Here is a 14,049-nt window from a genome sequence, read left to right on the forward strand (position 1 = left end):
TGTATACCTACTTTTGCACATATGGTTTAAGAGATTAATAATAAATTCCAAAAACAAAAGATACCGCATAACTTCTTTTGCACCACCCTGCTCACTATACAACATACATCCTTTCCACCAAAGCACAATAAATACACATCAGACGCAGTTAAGACAATGGTAGCAAAAGGAGCCACGCTGCACTCAACTGTGAGTACGCGTTTGCTCGCTCCCTGCTGGACCTCAGCACCATATGTGATGATGCTTTAGTCCCAGAGACAACAAAGCTGTGCAATGCGTCAGGATGCGCTGCCTTTTATTTCCCTGATATTGCTCCCATCGCAAAAATATACTCTGGGGACCGACCTCTGACCCTAGGCAGCAAGCCTAACAATACAAGCAGACGCTCGCCTCTACTTAATTGTCAGCCTTGATCATGCGGTGATAGGCTTTGTAACTACTTGGGACGGTATGCAAAGTATGACACATTTATTCTAACTGATTTACTTACTTATATCATTATATAATTATCCACCCCATCATTTTCTAAGGTGATTGATATAAAGATCAAGCAAGCCGAAGACTAGCCCAGTTGACCTTCCATGGCCCGTATTCGAGTCAATCTTAATGATTTAATTATTGTATTATGAAGCTGGAAAGGACGCTATCCGTTGCCAGGTGATACAACAAGCCGACGCCCTGCGCATACAGAAAGCTGCAGATGACAGTCGTGCCCCCCGCCCCCTCCACCCTCCCTGCACCACATAAGTACAGCACAGTCAGGTGTCATGGGGCGCATTATGTTATTACCTTTCTCGTTTGTGCGTGCACGTAAACTACTTTGGAGTGAGCGATAAGGAGTCATGAATCGGCCATACGAGTGGGGGCTCTCGGCCAAGCAAATGCTGGAGGAGGACTTTTTCATCGACTACGGCGGGGAGGAAATAGTCGATTACCAAGACCCCGGTCAGCTTGTAGCCGCTTTGAAACAAAAGGAGGAAGAGGTTATTTTGGCTGCCCAGTTGGGGAACGGGTTGCTCCTGGAAAACCGTCAACTCAAAGAGCAGAGGGACAAACTACATGAGAGCTACGTTGATAAGCTGGAGGTAAGACTTTTTCAAAATCAAAGACGGGTTTTGTCTGTGGACTTTTGTGTTTTTACTTTGTAAGGGCAGTGGGTGGGAAATACCAGTGTTATCTTACAACCTGGCTTTCTGTGTATTTAGGCGTAAAAAATAAAGCGTCAGAAACGCGTGCGCGTGATTCTGCAGCTATTTCTTTGCTGATGTCTAACGGTTCTTGAATACGGTATAATTAAAGAGATTCAAAAACTCTTCTTGTTTCCCAACAATATGTTATATAGTGTATGTGTGGTTATGAGAAATGTTTGGTTGCCCTATTGAGCCACACGAGAGGAGCAAAGATCATTTAAAATGAGGAACATTTTATTGCAACCTCAACAAGAATATCCCTCTGAACTCTTGAGATCTATTTGGCATTCATTTGCTAAAGTGGAAAGTTAACATCAGAATAGACATGGTTGTGTATTTACTTTCAAGCTAGTAGAAATATTAGACAAGAGCAAGTATAATGGGGTCCGAGTGACTGCAGCTAGTGCAAAATCACTTTGACTAATCTAGAATTATGAATCCTTGTGGTATTTGTGTCCCCCACCCTATTTCCCCTTCACTCGCCCCTCACGTAGGAGCTGGAACAGAGCAATCATGAGCTACGCTTGAAGCTGGAAAACTGCCAGTCTGAGTGGGAGAGTCAGGTGGGCTACCTGGAGAGGGATGCAAGGGAGTTGAGTGCTCAGGTGCAGCAGCTCACTCAGGCCTTGTACCAGGCTGAGAGGGACAAGACACAAGCTCAGATGGATTACAGTGACAACACACAGCGACTGAAGGAGGAGCTCAAAACTGTGAGTCCATCCCCCCCTACACACGCACACACAGGTCAGGCTGTGTGTGAGAATAATTGCCTTATGTGTGTATATCATGAAAGGCCCTCAAGGTGATCATGTAACAACAGACCCGAGCTCCAAAGCAGATAAGATGAGCACTGACCCAGTCCACCTCACAGCCAGACACACACTCAGCCTGAGTTTTTGTGCTCTCACACAGTAAAGCAATGCGTGTTTAACAAATGTGTTTGTGGATAATATCCTAAAGTACCCGAACTCGCAAGAAAAATCTACACTTTATTTGGGTTGGCGCCATTATGTAGCCTGCTTCACTTTGGCCCAAAATCCTTAAAGTTCTGTAGTTTTTCAAAACCTAGTATGCAAAATCCCCACAAAAAAACAAACTGATGAAATAATGAACTCTGAAAACAGCACATTTTGAGTCTTTATGATACATAGTAGTCAAGACCAAATAATTGAAAATAGAAAGACTGACAACTTAGTAAAACATGATTATACATTATCATATTGTAGCTTGTTTTGGTACACAGTGTTAGTCTTAAGCTATTTTTGATTGTCATGCAATTGTATGACCTAATGGAAAAATATTCATGACAGTATACAGCTGATTCATCATTATTCGTGGTCAGTCAAACATTAATAGTTATAAGCTAAGGAAGATGTGTTTACTGTGACAATAATCCAAGCAGTGACGTATTTCTCAAGGACTTCTTATCACCTGATATAATAAGAAGCTGATTGGACTTTGTGGTCCTAAGAAGGAAGTGTAAGATTGTTCAAGTGTATTTCCCTGGATGTAGCAATATCGTGCATCACGTGCGTTTAAAGAGAAGTTTCGTGCTCTGGACAGAAAAAAAAAGCAGCCATGTAGTTCCTTCTAAGTTATAAACAAATCCAAAATAACAACCCTCCCCTCCCAAGTGTCAAGGTCCACACAAAACTGGAATGTGAATGTGATGTCTTTCCATTCGAGGGCTTGTGGTGGCGACAGGAGCCCCTTGAAGTGCAGGAAAACGCCAATTTAGATAAAAACTTAGGCTGTTGGAGACAAAAGGGAGTGGAGGAACTGTTTTCTTTGGCTTCAGCTCTGTTGTAGAAGTTATAGGATGGAGAAAGTGTGAGAAGGAACACTAATGTCTAATGATATCACTTTACCTGGTCTGGTTTTAGGTGCTTCTGCTGGCCATTTGGTGAGTAGTGTGGATACTGCAGTAGTTTTGTGTGTACGGTGGAGCTCGACAATTTAATATTAACGGGACAAACCAAAATAGTTGGAAATTTGGTAACGGCATGCCGGAACCTTTCTTTGAGGTCAGAATTGTTTTCAAGCCACAAAACAGTCTCAAATATATTGTTATGATGGAGACATAATCTGCCAATCAATTTCTGAAGTTTTTTTTGGTACGTATTTTGTTTACAGGAAGGGATTTTTGTTCGGTGCGGACCGCTTGAGTGGATTTGTGTTGTTCGTGTGGCGTGAGCAGCAAAACAGATGTGAACAGGAAAGCTTTGCTATAGCGTTGAGGAAATGTTTGTCTGAAAACAATGTGTCACTGTTTAGATAGTCGCCCAAGTGTTGAGAAGTATGCACAAAGATATGAGGGAGAGTTTACCCATGGATTTGTTCACAATCCTACTTATTTTACCTGCGCTAAAAGAGTTCATTCTCAGGTGCACCCGTCTTTGCAAACTTTTGTTTAAATGATCTCAAACACAAAAGTGATTATTAACAGGATTTTGCCAAGATATTTGTAGGTACAGGTTCTCAGCTTCACAAAGTGAATGCGTTGCAATCTAGAACAACAGATAACCCTCAGACAAATAATTGATGAATGACCAGAAGGGAATATTCATGTTTTTTTTTTTGTTTCATGGCATGAATCATTTACTTAACTGAAGAATATCGGATGACTTTGCAAAAGTAACAGACCACAGTACAATATACTCTGATACTGACACACTAAACTAAATTGGTGCTGTCTAATCTTGTAGTTAATTATGCTTTATTTGCAGTTTGGACTGTCTTTGCTAGTGAACCATAAATGAATGGCCTTTTGTTTTTATATTACTCTGATAAATCATTAACATTATTATTATACAATGCAGCAGTTTCTAAAACACTCAAGTTGGCAGGACATTTTCTTATGGTTGATATCGAGTCCTGCCTACATACACATTATGACCCCTTTCCGTCCCATTTTCTACTAGAAAATTCATAGTAAATGTTTCTTGGTGCCTTTTTAAAGTTATTTTGGGGGGGTTACATTTATTTATTCATATTTAGGCATCAATTATGCATGGATTTTCGCTGACCCCGCCCCTTCCTTATCACCGGGGTCAACTGTATTGCTTGACATCAGTGAGCTTATCATCATGATAAGTCTACAAACTTGGATTGCATAAAACTGTAGCTGTGTAAAATCAAATCTGAGACTCCACTTACATAAGTTACTATTGGAGACAAATCCTCTGCTTTGGATTTCTCTTGTACACTATAAAGAGAAAAATGTCAGTAGAGTACAGTAATCTCTTTGCAACCAAGCATCATAGGAAGGAAAATACAACACATAGAGGTAGAAATATTTCATTTGCTGTTTTTGTTGGCTCCAATGAACTAACAGTCCATCATCCCAAGGGAAAGCCATCCTTTGTAAGCACTCCCCGAGGGATTGACCATGGCTTGGCGTCTCATCTGCCCTATACTGTAGCTCTTCTTGTGGACCGGGGATGGCCTGGGGCTGGGGGGCCATATGAGGGGATATCACCTCTTTGTGTTTGTAACAAATGGAGCGCTCTCCTTCCACTTGTGTCTCGGATTATTCTCAGCGGGTCGCTGCCTCTATTGTGAGAGAGGTCCGTGTTGATGAGACCAGCCGGTAATTAAGGCATCTCCAGGAATCAGGCTTATGTTCCTCATTGTGCGTCTGCAAGCAGCTTGCTTTTGCTTTTGTTCATTATGTGCTATAGTTTACTACACACTTCCTCTCTTCCTATTTACATGTCTTCAGACACGTACACTCAAGATGCCCCCATCGACCCTCCCAATGTGCAACATTTGAACTGTCTGCCGCATAGTTGCTGAATATGGTCACTTACCAGACCAAGAAGTTGTCTGCTCCATCTGGCACATGGCACACTTTTCACATGTAGATAGACATACTGGCTCCATTCAGCTGTTTATAGTTTGGCGATTGTGACCTCAATCTTCCAAAAGCCCAGATTTGAGATCTGAAGACAACAAATTCCATGTTTGCAGGCAGTAGAGGTGGAGAGGGTGATGTCCAGTGAGTTACAAATGCTTAAGCAAGACTTGAAAAAAAACACAAATCACAACAAGCCTCAGGACGAGGAGGTGATCAGCGCCATGCGAGAACAGGTAAGCAAACATGAGACCAAATCTCTAAAAAAAATTGCTATATTGGTTTACTCGAGTTTCTCTTAACACTGTTAGTTTTTGAAAACCCCCGTTGACATTCTTTGTGGTAAAATAACTCAGTGGTTATTTCTCAAAACATTTCTGTCCAGGTGTTGCGCCTCACGCAAAGGGAACAGGAGCTGGAGGAGCGTTTGGAGAATGTTTGTCAGGAGAATGCTCAGCTGAGAGCCAACTTGGCCTCTTTGAACTCACGTCTGGCTATGCACGACCAACTCAACCAACAGCATAACCAACGGGTAGGCACACACACATACATGCACATGTGCATGTTTAATAGTGACTGACTAAGAGTATTTATAAACGAAGAAATACCAGGTGTTTTTTCATAAATGTATTTACCGTAGTTTTCGGACTATAAGTCGCGGTTTTTTTCATAGTTTGGGTGGGGGGGGCGACTTATACTCCAGGAGCGACTTATATATGTTTTTTTTCACAAATTTTTACTTTATCATTAACACATCACTTACAAGTATAGTTGACCACTACACATGTTATTTTTAGTATAGTTGATCACTTCACATGCTTTGATATCTTTATCTTGAACATATTCAAAACATGAAAAATAGAGAGAAAAAATCAAATAAAGTAATTAACACTTTAAAGCGCCATATCCTCTGGACATGTCCTCTGTCACCAGGATGACATAAAAGACGAGAAATTTGATCGATGGATTTAATGATTTGGAGTGACACAAATGGTTTGATAATAATGTTGTTTATGTTATAGTTATTTAAAATATAGTTTATATATCGTTGTATGGGCCTGTGGAATAATATGAACTGCGGCGCGGCACACGGCATTGTTGACAAAGGACGATCGATGGATTTAATGAATTGGAGTGACACAGATGGTTTTATAAACGTGTTATTTATGTAATAGTTTTTTTTTAAATAACTGAATGTTACGTCAGGCCCGTTCTCAGCTCCTCGTTTGTGTTTGTCACGTTAGCATACCGTATCATTTAGCCTGTTGTTGCTCGTTCATGTCTGTTCTTGGTGTTGGATTTTGTCGAATAAATTGCCCCCCAAAATGCGACTTATACTCCGGAGCGACTTATATATGTTTTCTTTCACATTTTTGGGCATTTTATGGCTGGTGCGATTTATACTCCGGAGCGACTTATAGTCAGAAAATTACGGTAATTTGAAAATCAATTTACATCCAGCACATTGCAGTTGACCTACACGAACAACGGGAATTTAAACTCCCTGCCTGAGGCTTTTGTGGTATTTTGAAAGGTGTTACTTACTCATCTTACAAGACGTACTTGTTCTTCTAACTGCGACTTTTCCCCTGCAGGTCTAGATTCCACATGCTTGTTAAGTTTCACGATTACACAAAAGTAGGATTCTGGCATGTCAGGATTGCTGTCCTACTGGAAGTGTTGTACACAAGTTTAAAAAAAGATCCAAATAGCCTTGTTTCTAGAAATCTTATCGCATCCATCTGTTTTTAAAATTTGAATAGTAGTAGTAGTCAGGAAACGATCAAAACATCCTCTCAATTTATATGAAACATGGCTTTTTAGTTACAATAATTATTTATGCCCAGTTTCTCTGTAAGGAGAATTAAGCATTAAAATAAGCCGATGATGATTACTTTTCAAGTTGTGCGTTTTTGGACTCACCTGTGCTGTTCTCCCCCCGCCCCCCTCAGCTCGCTGAAGCTTTACAGGAGCTGGAAGTGGCGCGAGGTCGCTCACAGGAGCTTCAAGCACAGGTGGAGGAGCTCGAAGAACGGGTATCCCTACAAGAATCCAGGAGCCTTGGCGATTCATCCCTGCTTTCCGAGTTGGACATGGCTGATCTAGGAGTCAGTAAAGAAGAGGTACCAAATCATTCAGAACTCATAGGGACACAACTTTTTAAACAATCAGCATATCATATCGTATCTCCTCAAATATTACTCTAATGTAGTGCTGTAAATGCAGTGTGGGAGCAATTTAATTAATTAAAATTGCACTCAGACTTTGAAATTGACTTTCTTTGTTGGTAATACATGAACAAAATCTCAGGTGAATTAAAGATAGAAATCTTGCCAGTATTAAAGATGATCACACATTATGTTTAGAGGAGAATGTTTTTTCAGCTTATTAGAATTCCAGTGGGCACCAACACATTCAACCCTTCAATCATAATCACTTATGAATGTTCTTACCACAGTAAAATAGGATTTAACTACATTTATGAGTCATTCAATTGGTATCCTATTTGTTACCCACTTTGTTGGAGTGTTCCTTGTTCCCTTGACCATCCAGCACAATGTGCTATTTATTTATTTATTTATTTATTAATTTATTATTTTTATTCATATATAATATTTTATATTATTATTTATTTACTGTCAACATAATGTGCCTTTTTTTGTAGCTAACTGAAGAAATGGGGTCTATCTGTAAGTTACTACTGCCGCTGGCCCAGAACAGTGTGACATGTGCGGCTACAGATCAAGAGCAGAGCCTAAAGGGTGCTCTGGACCAACTGAAGACCGTGGCCCAAAGTCTGACACAGGCCTCGGGAGCACAGGTGAGAAAAGCATAACATTTTCTATTTCAGAAATGTTTCAGGCCATATGTGTTGAATTAGTTCCATATCTAATATTTTCTATGGGGAAATGTGTTTAGTCAAGTCAAGTGTATTTATATAGCCCTTAATCACAGACAAGTCTCAAAGGAATATGTGTTTAGCAAACAATAATAGAAATAAACCAGAAATCTTAAGAGGAATGTTTTACACCTTAGAGCAGGGCTGTCAAACTCATTTTTGTTGCGGGCCGCATCGTCATCATAGTTTTCTTCGGAGGGCCATTATGACTGTCAACCCAAATACATAAATGTATGAATGCCTCATATTATATACAGTATAGATGACACAACAAATCAATGAATAACTAGTTTTCAAATCTGAAACAAGTAAAAAATATTTTAATATTTTGAAAAGATAAATGGCTAGCAATATCTCTATTATTTAAAAGTGAAGACAATTTGCAATTTTTAGCACTGACATGAATTTGTTTTGTCTTCGTGGGCACATAAAAGGATGTGGCGGGCCGTATCTGGCCCCCGGGCCTTGAGTTTGACACCTAGGCCTTAGAGGTTCCACTACACTTCAGATGACAGGTAGACTTTCAGTTGATAAAAGTAAAGAAAAGAATGCACAGAGCCTGGTTATAAATAGCTGCAGTTAGTATTAAATATTACAAGTCGCCAAAAGAGACTTTAGCTATTTTTTGTTCATTTGTTTGTGTTTTCACAATGGAAAAAAAAACTTGGTGGCTGAGTATAGGGCATTTTTTTTCTTCCACTCCTATTACAGCAAATTTATTGTCACTGAATGTATTGTGGACTTATGTAATACGAATGTTGGCTAACCATTACAAGTGATAAGTTAAATGCTTGTCTAAGCTTTCCTTGAATGTGAGTGAGCATACAGCAGTAACAATTTTATCCCTGTAATGAAATATGCATAGTCCAAAACGTCAGAATCTCTTCTGAGGGGAGGTTTGAAACAAATGCATTGCTGCCATTCGATCTTTACGTTCTTCCCGTATGCTCGGGGATCTCTGTCATTCTTTGTTGCCTGGGGAAATGATCAGTGTGGGAATTTGAGTGCAGCGTATGGTGTAAGGGATCAGATGACGCAGTGCTGCTGGGGAGGGTTGTGACCCAAGTGGGTCTTTATGGGAAGTCTCATCTGACTGCTCTCATTTCATCTTATAGTATCTGCATCATAGACATGCAGTGCAATTCTAGTATTTACACAAAAGGTGGATGTCTCACTATCAACGAGTTATTAATGCTATAATGGCGCAGTGTTCTTACAGTAAAATTACAGTCAATTATCAGATAAAGCACTGAACTATTGTTGCTCCCCCTCCCCTCAGAAGTTGCAGCAGCAGCAGGAGAATGCTGCAATGAGGCAGAAACTGCAGAGCGTCAAGCAGGAGGCTGAAGTCGCCCAACAGGCCATCCGAGACAGAGATGAAGCCATTGCCAAGTCAGTCATCCTTCATGCTAAATCGTCTTAAAAGCAACGATTATATTTGTACTGAAATCATTAGACAGCCTTAAAAAATCCTAATTTCCATAATTAAGGCCTTATTATCCTTAGTCATGTCAGTTAATCCTTTAATCCGCTGTTCACAAGTTTCCAACTGACACATATTGCTCGATTTTTAAATGGACAACCCTACAAAGAAATTGAAAAATATGTAATGAGTTTCCAATCCTTATGAAATGCATCATACTTACTACTTTAAATAATATTCAGGTCTAAACATACCGTATCAATATTTTAGACTATTATGATACAACATGGAGCCCTTAAATCATGTTTCAAATGAAGGAATTAAAGGTTTTAAAATTAATCACGGTCATGAAACTGTCTTAAAAAGTCTGTCATATTAAAGCCCACAATTATCTACAATTACAGCCTGGACAATCTAAAAGTTCTGATTCTAACCAGTTTGTTTGAAAATTGTACTTTCAAGGATACCTGACTCTAGTCCAACATTGAATGATTTTCCATACCTGCTCATCTTTTTTGCAGGAAAACACTGATGGAGGCCGAGTTGGTCCGGAGTAAAAACGAAATGATGTCTCTCAACAACCAATTATTAGATGCTATTCAGCGTAAACTGGAGCTTTCACAGGAATTGGAGGCCTGGCAGGTAAGGTCTCTTTGGGGCTGTTTACACTGAGAACAGTAACACAATCTGACCATTAGTTACAATGCATTTTAGCGTGTGAAAACATTTGGAGACAAATTTATGACAATGACATTAGTGCTATGATTTCACATACAGTACTGCTACACTAACAGTCACATGACATTCGCATGTAAAACTTGAAAGCCACATGAACCGATCCATCATAGGTGTTCATGACTATCGTTGGTGTGTGCTTGTGTGTTTTTACATTGCCATCTAGTGGTCCAGCATTCATATTACAACTTTCCCAGTCTGGTTGACTATGTGCATGGAAAATGTCATGTGACCCTTTAACGCTCATTGTTTTTTTTCCAATTGAACATTTATAAATGACACCACTGTTGAATACATTATAAAGGGTCAGCATCTCATTTTTTTTATTTTTTTTATAAAGCTTTCAACCAGTTACACATTTTTGTCTGCATAAATAACACACAACTCACCCCTGGTAATCTCCTCATTGACAATTTGCCTTTGCCTTTCCTCAGGACGACATCCAGATCGTCATCAACCAGCAGCTGAGGTCACAGCAGCAGTCGGAACAGCCTCAGAAGAAGATCACCTCACAAGGAATGTCATTTTTCCGCAAGTCCCACAGGACCGCTTTCCCTTGGGGTGTAGATGCCAATCAGGACAAGGCCCAGTCCCCGTGGCGGGACTGGTTAAGACGAGGCAAAGGGACATCATATACCAAGTAAATAACTGCGAGGCCTCCATCTACTTGCTGGTTGCTCAGAAGAATCACTCGAAAATGATGGATGGTGGATGTTTGATGAAAAAAGAACAATGTAGACACTTGTGATCACAGACACTTGTGATCAAATGAACAACAAAGCACATTTAAAGTAAAGCTTCTTTCTATTGTGACCAACCCTGGAACATTTTTTTCTCCCTGTGGGTTTGTTTAATATTGTAAATAATGTTTATTATTTTTGGAATACTGATGATTTTGTAAATGTCTTTGCTTTTGTTGCTTTGTATGGCATATTTCAGAGAGGCAGCTGGGATTTTGCTATTGTGAGTTAAGGAAAAAAAGGGAGGACCAGGGAATAAGGACAAAACAATGCAATTGTACTGTTATTATTTTTTAACTTGCCAAGCTATAAGTTCAAGTTACATTGTCTTCTCTCAGTTTCCCAAAAGAGGCAAAAGTAACATTCTCAAATAATTCCAGAAAGTACTTTTGAGAAATCGCCTACTTTTGCACCATTTTTATTTGGGTGTCTGTATGGGTGTGTTAAATATAAGATATTTAACACATTTAAAAAGTCAATCTTTTTGTTTATCAATAACTATTATTAACTATTATCATCAACCATGGCATTGTTCAATTGAAAATGTGACAACAATTTAGAATGACTTCTGATTGTCATGTCCAATAAACCTTTCCACATCTCATCTAGTATGTTTACTTGCCCGCTCAAGGATAAAAAAAAAAAGAAATCCGATATAGAGAAACAGATCTATTCCTCAACAATGGGTACTAAGTTATTTCACAAACAGACACTGGCTCATTGAAGTTCTCTAGCAATTACAATGCTTTTATTTACATTTACATTATATTTCCTTAACAAGTCAGGTGCATAGTCATGAGGTGAGCATGATTACAGAGAGATAAACAGGCTGACATTCAGAGGAACATTAATCCAGGAAATCTGGGGTTGCATGTGTTGGTGATGACATCGTACGTATAGTATGAATATTCAATACACAGTATACTTTGAAGTACAAACAATTGCTGCAACACTTAAGAATGGTGCATTTTGTGTTCAAACAGTATGACATGAGCAATCTTTGATCGCATCATATCAATTTTTTTTCCCTCTATTATATATTTTTTCGGATTCCTGTTGAAGTGCATTGATCTTTGTATTTAAATGGAATGTGGGAGCAGACTTGGCAGTGTGAGGAAGTACATGGCGAGTGTTACATATCTTTAGTAGTTGTCAGAGTAATAATTGGATGCACATTTAAATTGTGGTAGTGTAATATTTGGGCAGACATGAGACTCCTGGACTGGCAGTATGAGCTCCAGCTGCTGTGGCAGTTTAAACAATTTACTCCAAAACATGGTAGTCAATCCTCATCTATTTTTCTACTAAATTGTCTTGCCCTAATAATTACACTATTCAATGGCACGGCTTCTGCCCATAGCTGTCAATTTGAAGTGATTTTATCCATATATCTTTGTGGTCCCTTCCCCTTATAACCTTACAATTGAGTACAAATGTTGAAAAAGTTGGAGGCACAGACATGTGATAATAAACAATCTGACAAAAAGAGCCAGAAAAGTAATTCCTACGTACGCAGGACTACGTAAAATGCATTTTATACACTTGTATTATAGCCAAGTGTGCCGAATATATTGTGAAAACTACTATTTGCCTAATACAATATGTTGTTTCTATTACGTACACATTTAATTGATGAACTAATTGGGTTGAGACAACAGGCCTGTCATACCAACTTGACTCGATGGATATAATCAACTATTATATTTTTAGTACTGCAGCAATGGTTGTACATGGTCAGCTGATGATGATTCATCTCATTTTTTTTGCAGGACGATGAAACAGGTAAAGGGGCAAAGACATTACAACATAATCACGTCTCCACATATGACATTCAGTATGACTTTTTGGTAAACGTAAACATTGGCCGTCTAGCAGTGATAAATTGTGATAATTTTTTTCTCTTTATTACATCTAAATAGAATATTTTGTACAGCTGGAAAGTCTGTTTCCCTTTTAAATGAAGCCCCATTTGTATGAGGCATAAATTTGTGGGATGAGCAGCACAACAGAGAATGTGCAGTGCACCCATATAAAATATTGCGAGAACTTTAATGAGGTCACAACTGGCAACCAAATTGTTTTTGTTTTTTTCAAATCAACAAAAATGTATGCAACAAACAGACTTAATACTTTTGTGCATGTTACATTTGAGGTATGACAACTATTCAACTCCATCATACTGCGTCTTTTGGGATTTTTGTTTGCTTGACACATTGTGTTTGATGACTTTCATATGTCATCAATTATTTCACACACAAAACATAATTTTTAATTCTAAAACCTGCGACAACTGTTACTTTATTTTCTGAGAAACTGTCATGGTGAAGAAAATTATTTACTAAATCAGACTTTTGTTGACTGTATGAACTGTAGATTCCAAATGAGTAAATGGTTAAGTTTATAATATAATCTGCATTCTTATTGCGAGTATAGTATAAATGATGGGTCAGTAATTATTGTACATGTGCTGCTAAAGTATAACAAAATACATTACTTATATATTTCCCTCATACTCAAATATGGAGTTAGTCTTGGATTTTGCAGCTTTAACAGCTTCCACTCTACAATATATATAGTATATATATATATATATTTTGTTTTGGTCGAAGTTGGAAAACATGAAACTATTCACATTTGGAAGACTTGAGACTCAGGGAGACATAATTGCATGAATTATGTTCCAATTGTTCCGTAACATCGATGTAACTTGGAAGAATTTTAGGCTTTGTGATAGTATTGCATTTTGACATTCTCAGCTATATACATTCAGTGAGACAAAGTTGTTACTGTTAGAATAAGGCAATGTCTTCTTTAAGTTGATTACATTACGTATTAGATATTCATGGCACTATCTGTAACTAACCATATTCATTGTAGGGCTGTATTTACTCAAGTAACGGGAGAGACGATTATAGCACTGTATATATTCTATAGAGTCGGAAGATCAAATATTAAATCAATATTATGGGATTCATGTCCAATGGGATTTCCCACAGGGCCAATAATTGACAGGCCTTGTGTCCCGACACATTTCTAAAGTGCCTTTAACATATTATTGCATAAATAAGACAGCAGCCTACTGGCCTGAGTGAAAATCTGGGACAATAAAACAAATGCCTGGCTGTCGACAGAAAACTAACTGAAATTCGACAAATTTAATTTTCAGATTTTTTTTTGTTTTCTAATTATTTTGTAATAAAATAAGACTG

General features: G+C 38.5%; 1 protein-coding gene across 1 annotated transcript; it reads left to right on the plus strand.

Annotated features, from left to right (window-relative positions):
- The first annotated feature begins 737 nt into the window (after nucleotides 1–737).
- On the plus strand, nucleotides 738–11,481 carry si:ch211-235m3.5 (BICD family-like cargo adapter 1). The gene is made up of 9 exons (XM_037268703.1): nucleotides 738–1,085; nucleotides 1,685–1,900; nucleotides 5,160–5,279; nucleotides 5,429–5,575; nucleotides 6,996–7,166; nucleotides 7,709–7,864; nucleotides 9,222–9,334; nucleotides 9,887–10,007; nucleotides 10,535–11,481. The coding sequence occupies exons 1-9, from the start codon at nucleotides 843–845 to the stop codon at nucleotides 10,742–10,744; spliced, it is 1,497 nt and encodes a 498-aa protein (XP_037124598.1). The 5' UTR covers nucleotides 738–842; the 3' UTR covers nucleotides 10,745–11,481.
- Nucleotides 11,482–14,049: the final 2,568 nt, after the last annotated feature.

Source organism: Syngnathus acus, chromosome 13 (assembly GCF_901709675.1).
Source record: "Syngnathus acus chromosome 13, fSynAcu1.2, whole genome shotgun sequence".
Classification (NCBI taxonomy): domain Eukaryota; kingdom Metazoa; phylum Chordata; class Actinopteri; order Syngnathiformes; family Syngnathidae; genus Syngnathus; species Syngnathus acus.